Raw genomic sequence first — 16,882 nt, 5'->3', positions numbered from 1 at the left:
GCCGGGCATCCCTCTCCTCCCGCCGCTGCCGCCGAGGGCATCGCAGGCTAAGCCGGCGACCTACTCCGTCCGATTCAAGGGCGGTGGCGCAGGCCGGTGGCGACCAGGGTTGTTGTGCTGGCGGCGGCGACAAAGAGATCACGTCGGCGGCTATGGTGTCCGATCTGGATCCCTTTCGGATCTGGATGGTGGTTCCTCGAGCCGTCGTGCGCATCCTTTGTTCCGGCGCGGCAAGCGACCTCTGGACTAGGTACGCGACACGAGGACGTCGGGGGCTCCAACCTTGGGCGTGGAGGTTGTGGCCATCTTCTTCGCCGCAGATGGTCGGCTAGATGGTTGTGGATGTTCACATCCAGTCCGGGCGTACAGTGGGGAGTCGAAGCTGCCGGTGAAAACCATGCTATGGCTCGGGTCATGGCGGGCGATGGCGTCGTTTTCACGTCGTTATCTTGTTGAAGACATCGCCTCGGCAGCTTCTGGCGACTTGCTTGCACTGCTTTGGGTGAAAACCTAGATCCGGAGTTTTCGGATCGGACGATGGCGGTGCTTTTGGCGTCGTTTTCCCTCATGGGGGCATCGTTTTCTGAGCAGCGGCTGGATGCAGGACCAGAGGACGGATTCTTTGGTGGAGCGGTGCAGCATCTCACTCATTGATGGCGGCGGGACTCGACGGCATGGCGCTGTGGTGACTCTGCGTTCAATGCGCGGAGATGGACTCGCGCAGGAGGGTGACGCGGTCTGGCATCGTGGTGGCGTCGACGGCAGCTAGATCAGGCAAGTTAGATGTAGCAGTACAGCTCTGAAGATGGATTGGTGGCAGGTGGCAGCGGCGACCTCAGACCCGGCAGGCGTCCTGGTTGAGAAGTGCGCCGGTAGATGTCCAGTTAATATAAACCACGATGCCAGACCGCTGCATTTATATAAACTAAAGTCTGAACCGCTGCATTTATGATTTATTATTCTGTGGATTCAGCAACCCATCACTGCGCACCGAAACTTTTCATCACTAGAATTGTTTGGAGACCCAAAATAACAATCACCCTGTCACCACACGCTCGGAAACCCATGTCCCAGCCATTTTGATTAGACTGTACAGGCAATTTCAGACTACGAGTAAATACATTTCAGAACAGCTGACTGAATATCGTCCGGTCCAAATTGTTTTTTATTCAGATTTCGAAAAAACTAAAAACTAAAAAAGAGGGCAAGCTAGAGACTGAATTCGATGTTTGAAAGTAACTGGTAGTAATGTTCTACGCTACACATAAAGTTGGGTGATAGAGACTTAATTCGAAGTTCGAAAGCGTCAAAACACTATTGGAACACAAATTGCAACTGGAAATAACAGCTAGTGACTAAAACTTGGATGTTTCTGCAGGCACTTTCTCTGGAACTCATTCGTGTCTTCTCTTTTTGTATCATCAGCGCTCCCATGAAATTGAGGCTGAGAATGAGGCACAGCCAGCACTGCCTGGAAATTATGGAGGAAACTGGATAAAGCAGAAATTATACAAAACGAGTACAAGCAGGTAAGTAACTTACTCATATCTTGCATGTATCCAACCTTTATTCAGTTGACCCACTCAGCAACCCATCACAGCACTCACAATCTGGTAGCCCCCGAATGGTCGTGTAGCAAACAAAGTCCACACGGGCGGTTGCCCATCTGGGGTCCATGAATGAAGCTCAATCACCCTTTCATCAGTAGAATTGATTGGAGGCCCAATAACAATCACCCTGTCACCACATGCTTGGAAATCAATGTCCCAGCCATTGTTTGTAGATAGTACAGGCAATTTTTCAAGAGTGATCCACTTGTTGTCCAGCTTATCATACTGCTTCAACTCATTATTCTTACTATAATCAGCAGCATAAAGCTCATTATTGAAAACTGCAATGTGCGGAGGAGCTCCCAGGCATGTCTGGTTGAGCCCGAGAGACATGTTGTCGATGACCCTCCATGACCGCCGGTTCAAGTCATACTCCTCACCGCATGTCAATACCTCGTACCTACTGGTAATACCACCGATCACATAGAACTTGCCGTCCATGAACGCACCAGAGCATTCGTACCTAGCCCTATTCATGCTGGGAAGGGGTGTCCAGGTATGCGTCTCTGAGTCATACATCTCTGCGGAGCTCAATTCATTATGAGAAGAATCAGTGCCTCCCGCGACATACGCCTTTTCACCCACACTTGCTGACCCAAACCAGTACCGCGGGGTGTTCATTGCATCAGCCAGACCTGTCCATGAATTGGTAAGGATGCTATATCTCAAGGCAACCCTTCCGTTTACAAACACAAGCAACTCGGTTCCTACAGCGAACGAGCCCCAGATGCAGCTTCCAGCCGTTGGCATCTTGGGCACTTGGATCCAGCGCCCAGTGGACGGGTCATAAGCCTCCCACTCATGAGGATTACTGCAAGAGAGGTATATCCAGTGCTCGGCCACCCCATTCTTGCGACGCAGGCGGTAGATGTCTCCGTTGCGAACCACCGAATTGAAATCACGGTTGAGGGAGGCGATGGCGCCATATTCCCACCTGGAGAGGCGGTGGAGGCAATACATGAAGAGGTCACGACCAATCACACCAATAATATTGCTCCACGAGACCTCTCCACCAGCTCCCGCTCCTGACAAAAGTCGACAAATTAATTGACGGGTAATAACTTATCACCTGAAGCCTGATGGCAAATTGTCTCTGTTAGAAGAGTATACCTGGAAATGGAACATGCAGCTGGCAGGAAGTGGACGCCGGTGACCTTGCTGATATCCTGCAGATTACAACAACCATGAACAGTTAATTTAGGTTAAGTGCGTACAAGAATTGAAGAGTTACAACAACCATGTACCTTTTATCACCATGGGAACCAGAATCCACTAGTTGCACATCGATTATAGCATTGCTTGGATGATTGCTAACTACACCGGTCCTCGACACATACTCTAGATCAGCAGCTGCACCGCCAAATTTTGCGGAGATCTCTCTGAGATCTGGCATATGTTCGATGCTGATTAATGCAGTACCCTTCTGATATTGTTTCAACTGCGGACGGTTTGAAAAAAGAAAACGTTGTTGGTCCATTTGGGGGATGGCACTGAAAACTAGCTTGAGCTTATAGAGATTAGGCATTGCATCAGCCTCAAATTTTAGCCAAGCTAATAAGGTATTAAATGCAGCATAATCACACCCACTGCACTCGCTTGAAAAGGATGTTTAAATATTCGAATGCCCACATTATTCTATGCAGTTATAACGGCTCTGTCTGATTTGCATCTACGCAGTAGATCACCGCAGCTATGATCCGACAAAGCAAAATCCTATCAACACTAGAGAAACCACCACAAGATGGAGGATCTGGCGACGAGAAGAAAATGAAAACCATTACCTATATTAAAGGTGGGATTGTCTGCTACATCACCAATGCAGGAAAAAAATAGACAAATGAAAGCATCAACACAATTCAACTCGTCACAAAAGAAGCATCATACCAATACTCGTGACGAACTCTCTATCTAATATAGTACTTCCTCCATTCCACAATGTAGTGCATATAGATTTTTCTTTAATAATGAAACTTTGCAAATTTTGACCATGTTTATAGAGAAAAATATCTCCAGTTTGAATACCAAAGACATATACATAAATTTCTCTACATACTTGGCCAAGTTTGTTAAGTTTGACTATTAATAAACGGTTTTTCTAATTCTCAGTTGACTGATAACTAACAAAGCCTCAGTGGACGTGATATTCATTGGATATCTGCGTTAAGATTCATGCACTTGCTAAGTTGGACGAGTGCGAGTCTGTGTAGGTCCGCTCGTGTGGGCTTCGTGTTTATGTTTTGTAGGGCCAATCTATTTGAGTAAGACGTCTAGGCCTTCTTGTAAATTAGGCCTTTTATCACGTTGAGTGGATGTCTTTGATGGTTTTTTTTTCTTCTGTTTGTACTAGAGGGAGATAGTGTAGTAGAAAACGGTGCTTTCTAAAAAAAAAGAGTAGAAAACAGGGCGCAAAAAATTATTTAAAAGAGCCTTTTTACAACATTTTGCTTCCTTTTTGTTCAATCTTTGTTTCAGATATGTTAGTTTTTGTTCATTTTGTGCATTTGCTAATTCTGTCCGCCGAACTTTACCTAAATCTCCGTCAACTCCTGAACCACTGGATCCATGGCGCAGAGTATGTTTCTGTGTGTGGACCGATGTGCATGATTGTTGGTATTGTTGTTGGCGACGGAGGTTGCGGCCCACACATGATACAACACGGCTTAATATCTAACCTTTTCTTCTCTTTATTATAAGTTTATTTTTGCACGTGGATTTCTTTTTCGTCTTTTACCATGCTTCTTTCTCTTTTTTATTTTATTCTTGGATGGCACCCAACACGCAACGAGTTCCACAGGGCTTTTTCTTGTTTTGTACTCTCTCTCTCTCTCTCTCTCTTTATATATATATATATATATATATATATATATATATATATATATATATATATATATATATATATATATGTAAGCAAAAGAGCCCGTGCGTTGAAACGGGAGAGAAAACATAACACACACTCTTAACTCAACAACCATCACTGAAGACCACAATATGTCCATCTCCTTTATTTTTACGAGGCATTATATTTGTGTTGCCGCTTATCCTCCTTCTCACCCTCGCCGGCGATGGCCTCTGTGTTCACACAAAATAACATAAAACGTGTGTTGAATATGGTTAATCCTAAGGCATCTCTCTCCCTCTCTCCTCCCTCTCCCTCTCTCTCTCCCCCCCTCTCTCTCTCGCTCGCTTTCTCTCACTCTCGCAATGAGAAATCTGAAGTTTTCCCTTGCGACATTTTTCAGAGGTAAACACGTGTAGTTATCGATGTTTTCTTTTCCGTATATGGTTATAGTGGGGTATTTATTTGCAATCCGGATTGCCGCCGGTATGAAAAAAAACGGATCTTGCGCTATAAATTATAAGTTTGCTTCCATAACAATATTCTAAAAATATTTAACAGCTAAAGTTAACATCATATTTAGATGCCACACATTTTTCTAATAAAATTTCATATATAATATGTTAAAATCGAAGTTACGGTTTAAATCATACAGATAATTTAGAAAATCATTTGGTTTGACTCAAATATATTCCAAAATAATATTAAAAATACTTAACAGGTAAAAATAATCTCATATTCATATTTTACATATTTTTCTAATCAAATTTCATATATAACATCTTCAAATCGGAGTTACGGTTTAAAAGATATGGATGATTTTAAAAAGCATTGGTTTGACTTAAATATGATCCGCGGATGAATTACCTAAAACATCAGGGGGTTTTCGAAAAATGTAAAATAACGACTCAGGTGTGACTTAAATCCGCACGGCGGGTTGATTTCAAGAAAAGACATAAATTTTGTGTAAAATACAAAAATAACGCTTCGTTTTAACTTAAAACAGGACTGCGGGTTGAATTCTCTGAAATAGAGGGACTTTTCTAAAAAAATGTCATGACAGGCGAAGAACCCAATTTGCTTTATTATTAGGTAAAGATATATATATATATATATATATATATATATATATATATATATATATATATATATATATATATATATATATATATATACTACTCCCTACTCATATTTATCTAGACATGATGTTGAAATGAAAACCCCAAGCCCTGTCCAAGTTCAGTTAGTTCATTTTCTGTCAGACTAGTTCTTCCGGTTCAGTTTTTTTGTTAGCTAGTTTAGCTCGTGGATTCAACAGCCTGGAGCGAGTCTCACGCCTCGTTAATCTATTCGTGGGATAGCACGAGCGTTGTGGATCACGCGGGCGCGAAGTCAGGGGCCACGATCCCCAGTTTCCTTCTGTAACTCTGAATAAATAGAAGCAAGAATGAAGCAGAAAAGTTGTGAAGTTTTACAGCGCAAACTACTTGTGTTCTTCGTCTACCTCGAGCTCCACTCTCTCGCGTGTGTGTTCGCCGCTTTGGCACTCTGGGAGTGCTGACAATTGGCATGAGAGCCGCGTTTGTTCATGGGAAACAGCAACCCAGATCTCTCCTGTTCTGCCTCGCCGGAGAAGCTTGGGGCTGAGGCGAAGAAGGACGGGAAGGGCACCGGCAGCGGCGGCGGCAAGCCCGCACCCCTTCTTGGCGACGGCTCAGGGAGGCCGTCCGATCGTGAGCTAGCAATGCCACAGCCGCTCCGCGAGGCGACTGGATCCACCTCCTACCCCGCCCTGATGAGGATGAACTACGCGGAGAGGTCGCTCCTGATGAAGGTAATCCTGCAGGCGAGAGGCATGTGGACCATCATCGAGTTCGGCGCGTGTGTCGATGACGACACCGATTACCGTGACGATCGCAGGTGCTGGAGGCAATCCTTCGGGCCGTACCGCCGAGGATGTTGGCGACGCTCGCCGTGAAGGAGACGGCGAAGGAGGCGTGGGACTCCATCAAGACGATCCGTCTTGGAGTCAACCGTGTGCGCAAGGCGAAGGATCAGTCCCTCCGCCGCGAGTTCAACGACCTCCGGTTCAAGGACGGGGAGACCGTCGACGAGTTTGCCTGTTGGCTCACCGGTATGATGAATAACCTAGCTCTTCTTGGTGATGATATGAAGGAAAAAAGGGCCGTGGAGAAGTTTCTCCGGGTCGTCCCGCCACGCTATGCATAGGTGTCCATCTCCATAGAGACGATGCTTGACCTGTCGGAGCTCATGATTGAGGAGCTCACCGGCCGACTGAAAGTGGCGGAGGAACGCTACGGGCTGGACTGGGTCGCCCAAGGCGGGAGCAGCCTGCTGTTCACTCACGAGGAGTGGATGGCGCGCCAGCGGAAGATCGACCAGGCCAGAGCAACCAGTGGCAGTAGCAACCAAATTGCTGGCGGGGGAGGCCGCCGCGGTGGCGGCGGTGGCGGACGCTTGTGCGGCCGTGGAGGCGGCCGAGGCGGGCGCGGAAACCAGAATTCTTCTAGCAGCGCCGCCCGCAAGACCGACAAGTGCCGCTACTACAACAACCTAGGCCACTGGGCCCGGGAATGCCATAAGAAGAAGCACGACGAGGAGGCCAGCCTCACCGAGGCTGACGAGGAGGAGCCGGGCCTTCTGATGGTGAAGGCTTGCACTCTCGACAAGGGGAGCACGGCAGGGCCGGAGCTGAACCTGGCTGCGCCTCAGGCGTCCCTCTCGACCGCGGCGACGCAGGTGTTCCTCAACAAGGAGCGCGCATGCGTCGAACGGAAGCAGGCCCCTGGCAACACCGATGCGGCCTGGTACCTAGACACTAGGGCATCGAATCACATGAGCGGCCACATGTCAGCGTTTGCGGACCTGGACGAGTCGGTGACGGGATCGGTCAAGTTCGGCGACAGGTCTCTGGTGGACATATGTGGGCACGGCACGATGCTGTTCGCCATGGCGGGCGGGCACCACCTAGCCTCACCAATGTCTACTGGATTCCTTGCCTCAAGAGCAGCAGCATCAGCATCGGCCAGCTGGATGAGGTCGGGTGCGCGACACTGGTGGAGCACGGCACCATGACGGCACGATCGGACGAAGAATCTCCTCGCCAAGGTAAGCCGCATGGCCAAGCGACTCTATATATTGCACATCAAGATCATGAAGCATGCGTGCCTCGCCGCGAGTGAGTGCGACGGCGCTGGCTGGCACTGGCACGACAGTTTCGGCCACGTTCACTTCCAAGGTCTCGAGAGGATGGCGCGCACCAGCATGGTCACCGGGCTCCCTCTCATCGTCCACGCGGAGCAGATCTGCGAGGCGTGCCTTGCAGGCAAGCAGAGGCGGGCCTCGTTTCCCCCAGCCGCCAAGTTCCGCGCGATGGAGCCACTGGAGCTGGTCCACGGCGACATCTGCGGGCCGATATCACCGGCGACGCCAGGCGGGAAGCGCTACTTCCTCCTGCTAGTGGACGACCACAACCGCTACACGTGGCTCGTCTTGCTGCACTCCAAGGACGAGGCGGCCTAGGCGATCCACCGGTTCAAGGCCGCCGGGGAGACCGAGTCGCGCCACTCCCTGCGCATGTTCCGCACGGATCGCAGAGGAGAGTTCACAAGCACGGCGTTCGCGGAGTACTGCGCCGACCATGGCGTGCAGCGACACCTGACGGTGCCCTACTCCCCAGAACAAAACGGAGTGGTTGAGCGCCGCAACTTGACCGTCGTGGGCATGGCGAGGAGCATGCTCAAGGCAAGGAGGATGCCGACTTTTTTCTGGGGAGAGGCTGTCACCACTGTTGTGTTCTTGATGAATAGGTCGTACACGAGGAGCTTGGTTGGGAAGACACCATTTGAGGCGTGGCATGGCCGCAAGCCCAACGTACACTTCCTGCGCATCTTCGGGTGCGTAGCTCATGTTAAGGACAGGAGCTAGCCCATAGTCTTCGTCGCGTATGAGCCGAGCGGCAAGGCCTACCGCGTGTATGACCTCGCCACCAAGCCCGTGCACGTCACGCGCGACGTCGTCTTTGATGAGCGAGCAAGCTGGGACTGGCAGCAGGGTGTGGACGCTCCCGGCGCTATGACTTTCACCGTCGAGTGCGGACCGACCGCAGTGTTTGAGGGGGTGCGACAGACCGCACTGGCAACGCTGGGCACTCCCCCTCACACCTATGGCGGTGGGGACATAGCCGCAGCGGGCGCCGACGCACTCTCTCCGTTCACGCCCGCGAGCATAGGCGGGAGGGATCTCTTCCCTGATCAGAGCTCTGCAGGGTCACGGTCTCCGCCCAGCGCGAGCGCCTCGTCGCCTCCGATCATGTCGCCACCAGCTAACCACATGTGGGCGTGCACCCGATGGTGACACGCGCACGGGACGACATCGTGCAGCCGAACCAGCATCCCATGGACTACATCCTCGACCTCGACGTCCTCGACGACGAGGAGCTGCACCTCGGGCTGGCATAGGAGCCGGCCTCTCTCGATGAAGCACAATGAGATGTAGCCTGGAGACACGCCATGGACGAGGAGACGGCGTCCATCTAGGAGAATCGCACGTGGCACCTCGCCGATCTCCCTCCCGGCCATCGTCCCATTGGTCTCAAATGGGTCTACAAGGTAAAACACAATGTCCACGACGCGGTGGTCCGGCACAAGGCTTGTCTCGTCGCAAAGGGCTTCGTGCAGCGCCAGGGCGTGGACTACAAAGAGGTGTTCGCGCCCGTCGCCCGCATGGAGTCAGTACGCCTCTTGCTCGCTCTGGCCGCGCACGCGGGGTGGGGCGTGCATCACCAGGACCTGAAGAGCGCCTTCCTCAACGGGGAGCTCCAGGAGGAGTTCTACATGGTCCAACCACCTGGGTACGTCGCCGCCGAAAAAGAGAGCAAGGTACTGCGTCTTGATAAGGCCCTATACGGTCTGAAGCAGGCACCGTGCGCCTGGAACCAGAAGCTGGATGCATGCCTCGCCTCGCTTGGCTTCGAGCGCAGCACCACCGAGCACGCCATCTACGGGTATGGCAACGCCTCGTCTCGCCTCCTTGTGGGGGTGTACGTCAATGATCTGGTCATCACCGACAACGAAGACAGGGAGATCACGCGGTTCAAGGCGGAGATGATGAAGCTCTTCAAGATGAGCGAGCTCGGTCTCCTAAGTTTCTACTTAGGGATCGAGGTGCACCGGACGCCGATTGGTACTTCTCTGAACCAGACGACATACACTGAGAAGATCCTCGAGCGTGGCGGCATGACGGGGTGCAACCCGTGCACGGTGCCCATGGAGCCCAGGCTGAAGCTCAGCAAGCAGAGCACCGCGCCTCTAACAGACGCAACGGAGTACCGCGACCTGGTCGGATGCCTGCGCTATCTGGTTCATACCAGGCCAGATATCGCCTTCGTTGTCGGCTACGTCTCGCGCTTCATGTAGGCGCCCACCACCGAGCACCTGGCTGCGGTGAGGAAGATCCTGCGCTACATCGCTGGCACACTGCATTGGGGCTGCTTCTACCCAAGAGGGAAAGGATATGGCCACCTCGCTAGCAACAGTGACAGTGACATGGGAGGAGACGTCGACACACGACGAAGCACGACCGACGCCATGTTCTTCTACCGCAACTGCATCATCAGCTGGCAGTCTCTCAAGCAGAAAGTCGTGGCCATGTCGTCCTGCGAGGCCGAGTACATCAGCACCATGACGACAACATGCCAAGGAGTTTGGCTGGATCGTTTTCTCAGCGAGCTCAAGAAGGAGAGGCCAGCTTGCTTCCCGCTCTGGATGGACAACAAATCAGGCATCTCCCTCACGAAGAATCCAGTGTTCCATGAACGGAGCAAACACATTGACGTCCGCTTCCACTTCATTAGGGAATGCATGGAGAACAAGCAAGTGGAGGAGTACATCGGGACAGACGGACAGCTCGGCGATCTTCTCACCAAGGCTCTCGGGCGCGTGCGCTTCACGGAGCTGCGTGCAAGGATCGGCATGGTAGAAATTGACAAGGGCTTGAGTGACAGTGACATGGGAGGAGACGTCGACACACGACGGAGCACGACCGGCGCCATGTTCTTCTACCGCAACTGCATCATCAGCTAGCAGTCTCTCAAGCAGAAAGTCGTGGCCATGTCGTCCTGCGAGGCCGAGTACATCAGCGCCACGACGACAACATGCCAAGGAGTTTGGCTGGATCGTTTTCTCAGCGAGCTCAAGAAGGAGAGGCCAGTTTGCTTCCCTCACGAAGAATCTAGTGTTCCATGAACGGAGCAAACACATTGACGTCCGCTTCCACTTCATTAGGGAATGCATGGAGAACAAGCAAGTGGAGGAGTACGTCGGGACAGACGGACAGCTCGGCGATCTTCTCACCAAGGCTCTCAGGCGCGTGCGTTTCACGGAGCTGCGTGCAAGGATCGGCATGGTAGAAATTGACAAGGGCTTAGGTTTTAGGGGGTGATTTATTGAAATAAAAACCCCAAGCCCTGTCGAAGTTCAGTTAGTTTGTTTTCTGTCAGACTAGTTCTTCCCGTTCAGTTTTTCTGTTAGCTAGTTTAGCTCGCGGGTTCAACATCTTGGAGCGAGTCTCGTGCCTCGTCGATCTGTTCGTGGGATGGCACGAGCGTTGTGGATCACACGGGGCGCGAAGTCAAGGGCCACGATCCCGAGTTTCCTTGTGTAACTCTCAATAAATAGAAGCAGAAAAGCTGTGAAGTTTTACAGCGCAAACCACTTGTGTTCTTTGTCTACCTCAAGCTCCACTCTCTCGCGTGTGTGTTCGCCGCTTTGGCACTCTGGGAGTGCTGACACATGAATTTATCTAGACACATTTTAATGCGAGAAACATCCGTGTCTAGAACAATCTAAATACAAAGGTAATATTGATTTTTACATGGCGTAGTTACAGTTGCACACAGTTTTCCTCCTATTTTACTCTTATTATATTTTTGCATGCGCTCCCACCCTCCGGGTCCCACATGCAACCACCATTGCACACGCAACTAGAGGTTTCACATTTGCTTGGGGCCCCACCCTATGCATCCGATGCGCAACAATAATTGCATGCACAACTATAGTTATCCTCGCCGAGCGAAAAATAACCTTACTCATAATATCAGGCTGGTCGTAATGGTAGTATCATAGCTAGTATCATGCATGCCAACTAGGCAATTTTGATAAGGCTGGTCACAGTAGGGAGAAACTTAGGAGTAACATCACACACTCCAATACAACTTTGCTTATGTGGCAGGTATTTAATGAAGAGAGAGGTGCTTGTGATAACTAGCTAAGTTACCGGAACATCACACACTTCAAGAAACAATGAGTCTATAACCTAATAAATACATCGTTGCATGACACTACATAGATGTTCCTACCCACTATGGATGTAGTAACATAGTCTAGGGAAGTGTGAAGTTACTAGCTTATGTTCTTGCCCATTGTGACCAGCCTAAGATGTCATAGCATTAAATGAAGAAAGAGAGGATGTAGTATCATATCATGATACCGTATCATATTAAATGATATGCTACTTTGTGTCATGCATGACAATAAATAGAGTAGTACATTATACTAATATATGATACTACGAATTAGAAAGGTAGTATCATACGCTAGTATTATATGCATGATACTAGTATATGATACTCCCCATTACAACCAGCCTCAGACCTCAAATGCCGTCGCTGCCCTGACATTTGTCTTCATTAAATTTCTGACATATTGTCACTCTTACTTGCACCATTATTTCTAGTTTCATTTGTATTAGCTGATAATTAACTGGAAATAGCTTTCACAAATAAGTTTTATTTCTTAGTTTAGTGATCTCACCTCTGTCGCGGTAGTTGTATCATCTCTAGATGCGTGCGCAGACACACACACAAACGCACACAAAACTAGTGAGACTTGTCGACAAACGAAAATCTGAGTTGTCTACAGTATTTTTCTAATACTGAATTAATACATCATGAAGATAAAAAGATGTGCAAGCCAATCTAATCTACCGATTATATTGTAGTATTAAAATAAATTTAAAATCAATTTGGTTTGGACATCTTTTATTTGTTGACCAAAGCGATCTCTCCCCAGTTTTTACTACAAATAGTAAGTAAATATATTTTGGTCTGAATGTTCACAAATTAGGCACTCTGACTACAATAAAAGATCATTTCCAGTGGATACTAATTGAATAGACACAGCTTTGCAAGTTAGTATTCTTAGACAACTCACCTCACTGAATTTCTTACTTGCTTCTTGTAGCTCACTGGCGTCAAAATCAACATCCAAATTCACCTCATCAACCACGTTGACCGCCTCATTAATGAACATGTTTCTAGTTATATCCTCAACTGCAAGGCAATCTTTCACTTTGGTGCTCCATACAATAAATTCATTGGCACGATGCATATATCCTGGTGACTTGCCCTGCAGCTGCAATGTTATGTGGACATTACACTTTGATTGTGGCGGCATAATGGCTTTCTGTGGCTGTGTGCAGTATGACAGGGGGCTCGTATTTTCAATGTTGAAGGCAATGTAAGAGTCTGTCTCATTGGTTAGCCAAAGTGTACAAGACATCAGTTTGTTAAGCTCAAATGGAAAATGTAGTTCAAGTGGCTCAATTCCAAGCATATCATATTCCTTGTAAGGGCTTATCTGCAATAAAGAGCGGGAGTACATATTATGTGTGTGTGTGTGTGTGTGAAGAAACAAAGAAAGAAGGCAAGTAGTCCAAAATTAAGTAATAAGGCCCGGGAGCATACGAGCTAACCTGTTCATATGCATTGCTGGTTTTTTCATTAGGACCATCAATTTCTCTTATATCATGTATCATTTGCCATATATAAGGCCGTTTGGATGGGTCAATTTCCTGGCATAGTAACCCAATTTCGACGCATTTTGCTACTTGTTGGTAAGCCAACTGTGTTTCCTTCCCTGTTTTCTTCCATCTATGCCCCCATCTCCTAAGTGTCTGTCATTCCACAAATGCGATACAGAATAAGTCAGACGTTTAATAAAAAGAATTCAAGTGTTGAGAAGATGACCGTAATCCACCTTGGACACGGTCTCTCTCTCCTCTAGACAAAATTAGAGGAGGCAATGGATTTGGTGCTTAGGATCAATGCAAAAGAAGAGATGAGAAGATTTTAATTCCCAACATCATCACCCACTCCTAGACCTTTTCCCGTACCGAGCATTCCGCTTTGTTTGATTGAAGAGAGCGAGGGATTAGAATGATTGATAGTACATACAAAGAGTTGCTAGAGAGATAAATGTGGATGACAATACTGATAGATTTTATGCCTGCATGACGTACCGAAGGTGTGGGTAATGGTTCGTGCTTCTGGATATTGTTGATTTGTATTAAAAACGGTTTCTACGTTTGTAAGTTTTTCTAGTGGCCGTTGAAGCATAATGGGGCGGTGGTTTCTACGTTTGTAAGTTTTTCTAGTATTTCTCAAATTCGGTTGGTTTGATTCACTGTTACTATTGCAGACACGGTTATGGCTGGGTCCCATATATTGGCAGGAGTTTTACTGACCATACAAAAAATAATAAACAACTCTTTCTCCAAACCGTACACGCAGTACCCCCCACCCCACACACACAATACGATGGGAACCTGCGTATGTCAGCTTCACACATACAAGCGAACCAACCCGTGGTTGGATGGTTAGAGGGACAGTGATATTTCCAGCCCACCAGGATTCAAGTCCTGATGCTCGCATTTATTCCTGAATTTATTTCAGGATTTCAGGCGATGCGCTTTCAGTGGAAGGAGACGTTCCCGTCGACGACGAGGCGCCTATGATGACTTCGTAAATTTCAAGATGATATGCTGGCTCAGTCTCTCGGAGCTGCTCATAGGGTAGGGTGTGCGTGTGTGTGTTCATAGGGGTGAGTGTATGCGCGTATGTATGAGCGTTTAAGTCTGTACTGATGTTCCAAAAAAACACGTGCAAGTATATTTGGCCCCTCTATCTCAAATTTATATGTTAAAAAAAAGAAAAGGCCCATAATGAAAGCCCACTAGTAGCCAGATTAGCAGGAAAGAAGCTGCGTAACTGCGTTCTTCCGTCCACGATTAGCCTCTACGTGGGTGAGATTCGGCGCCGCCGCTGTTGTGTGCCCTTGCCGCCCATCTGCTTCTGATCTCCCTGCTTTGCTGCTCACGATTGGATTTCTACGATGACTCAGCGAGGTAACCTGCTTCATTGATGTTAGAGATATATTTGGGATACATGTATTTGATAATTTAGGATTTGTAATGTGTCTACTATCTTATTTTCAGGAGAGGCTTCATGCCTTTCAAGTTTTGTACTCAATATATACTCGTCCTCGAGGCTCAATAATACATCCAACATATTTCGCCAATCCTCTCCCTCTATCCCTTCTAACATGGTATCAGAGCCTAACCGGTCCAAACCCTAACCATCGCCCATCGCTTCCGCACCCGCGCGCCGCCCCCGGGGCGGTCGGCCTCCATGACCGCCGTCGGGGGCCGCGCCGCTCGTACCTAGGGTTCGTACACCAGTCGTGTTGACCGGCTGCCCTAGAGAGTCTGTTCCCCGAGCCCTTCCTCCGGGTTTTGTCTCTCCCGTCGGTCACCTTGATCGGCGTTTTTTTTATTTTTGGTTTTCCGATCTATGCTTAATCGTTTTGCGTCGCCCTCGCCGCCGTCGACCCACGTAACCGCCGCCGCTGCCCGTCCACCCCCTTCGTCTTCGTCCAACACTAGCTCGTCACCAACGTCGCCGTCATCTACCTCAACCACTTCGTCTACTCCAACAACCGCGGGCGACATCGGCCCCGCACCGATTGGCGCCGCAACCATCGGCGAGTCCTTCTCTGCTGGCCTCTCCGACTTCTCCGACCTGGCGTGCAGGTCCCCATCTACGCATGCCCGGTGCTGGCAACACCGAAGCGTGCCTTCGTCCACGACGTGTCCCCGGGCATGGCAAGCCTGGTGCAACACTTCATCAACTTCATCTTTGTCCGTCTACACATGCCCGGTGCTGGCAACACCGACGCGTGCCTTCGTCTATGATGTATACCCGGGTTTGGCAAACCAGGCGAGACGCCTCATCAATACCTTCCTCCTTCCTTCGGACCACTACCTCGACACTACTACGCCCATGACTAACTTGGCGCCCCTTGCGCCCGCGGCTCCATGGCGACTTCCTCGACACCGGCTACCCCGCCTCGACATCGACCACAGTGTTCTTCGCACGAATACCTCAACCACGGCTATGCCACCCACGCTCTCGGCTATCTCGACAACGGCACAACGGTTTATCATCCGCTTGAGCAACTCGTTGGCTTCCTCTACAGTCAACGCATCCGTGACGCGACACCATCCACGACGCCCCCGCTACGACTGCGCGGGAATGTCGGCTCGTCGACTGCTATTCTTTCCAGTCTGACCGTCCGCGACGCTCCTGTTGTTCGCAATGCTACCGCTACGACTGCGGGGGTATGTTAGAGATATATTTGGGATACATGTATTTGGTAGTCTAGGATTTGTAATCCCTCTCCTACCTTATCTCCAGGAGGGGCTTCGTGCCCTCCAAGTCTTGTACTTGATATATACTCGCTCTCGAGGCTTAATCATACATCCAACATATACCGCCAATACTCTCCCTCTCTATCCCTTCCAACAATTTCTTCCCCCAAGATCTAGCAGGTTTACACACCACACTATGGGCCTGTTTGGTTCAAGACTAACTTTTCCACAACTAAGCTTAGGCAAAGTGTGGCTAACAAAATGGCCACCACAAGTGTGGCAAGATTTGGCAAAAAAAAATTGAGCCTATGACATGTGGACCATGTTGCTAGAAAAGTGTGGCAATGAACCAAACACATGCCTAAGATGTTGTGGCACGACTAAGGTTAGGCGTGACAATCTTAGGATGTAAACCAAACAGGCCCTATACTAATCTCTCTTAGTTCTCATCTCGTATTAGTGTTGAATATACATTAGATTTTAGTTGTTTTGTTTTCTGATTTAATATGCCATCGAGAAATCATACCTTGTACGTGTCCTAGAAATAACCATGATGCAAATTATCTTATATGAGTTCCTATTTGTGATTCAAAAATATTCTATGACGACCTTACACGGAACACATACAGTATAGCTAATTCTGAAATTGAAATTCAACTATGAGGAGGCAAAATGCTATCAAACACCATTACAACTACTTGTTTTTAAGTCGGTTACTTCTTAAATTGAAATACCTTAACCATAAAGAGGAAAACCGCTATCAAACATCATTAAGATTAATTTATCTTCTAAGCCAGTTATTTAAAAAAAACTTCTAAGCCAGTTGCTTCAAATTCTTGTACTGAAATTGTTATTAAGGCTTATATGCAAGTTCTCAACGTTGTTCTCTATAATTATCTTTTGCACTGGATTTTTTATGTACTTAGCTTAC

At 48.6% G+C, this 16,882-nt stretch overlaps 1 protein-coding gene across 1 annotated transcript in view; it reads right to left on the bottom strand.

Annotated features, from left to right (window-relative positions):
* Window positions 1-1,222: 1,222 nt before the first annotated feature.
* The window catches only part of LOC119284434 (5'-AMP-activated protein kinase catalytic subunit alpha-1-like), a 21,857-nt gene continuing 6,197 nt past the window's right edge, over window positions 1,223-16,882 (bottom strand). Inside the window, exons 7-12 of the mRNA XM_037563557.1 lie at window positions 13,219-13,419; window positions 12,678-13,103; window positions 2,855-3,048; window positions 2,721-2,776; window positions 1,543-2,635; window positions 1,223-1,471 (exon numbers count right to left, since the gene is read on the bottom strand). Coding sequence (XP_037419454.1) covers window positions 1,584-2,635; window positions 2,721-2,776; window positions 2,855-3,048; window positions 12,678-13,103; window positions 13,219-13,419 — 1,929 coding nt within the window. The 3' untranslated portion in view covers window positions 1,223-1,471; window positions 1,543-1,583. The remainder of the gene's footprint in view (window positions 1,472-1,542; window positions 2,636-2,720; window positions 2,777-2,854; window positions 3,049-12,677; window positions 13,104-13,218; window positions 13,420-16,882) is intronic.

This window comes from Triticum dicoccoides, chromosome 4A (assembly GCF_002162155.2).
Source record: "Triticum dicoccoides isolate Atlit2015 ecotype Zavitan chromosome 4A, WEW_v2.0, whole genome shotgun sequence".
Classification (NCBI taxonomy): domain Eukaryota; kingdom Viridiplantae; phylum Streptophyta; class Magnoliopsida; order Poales; family Poaceae; genus Triticum; species Triticum dicoccoides.
This window is presented reverse-complemented; position numbering and strand designations above follow the sequence as displayed.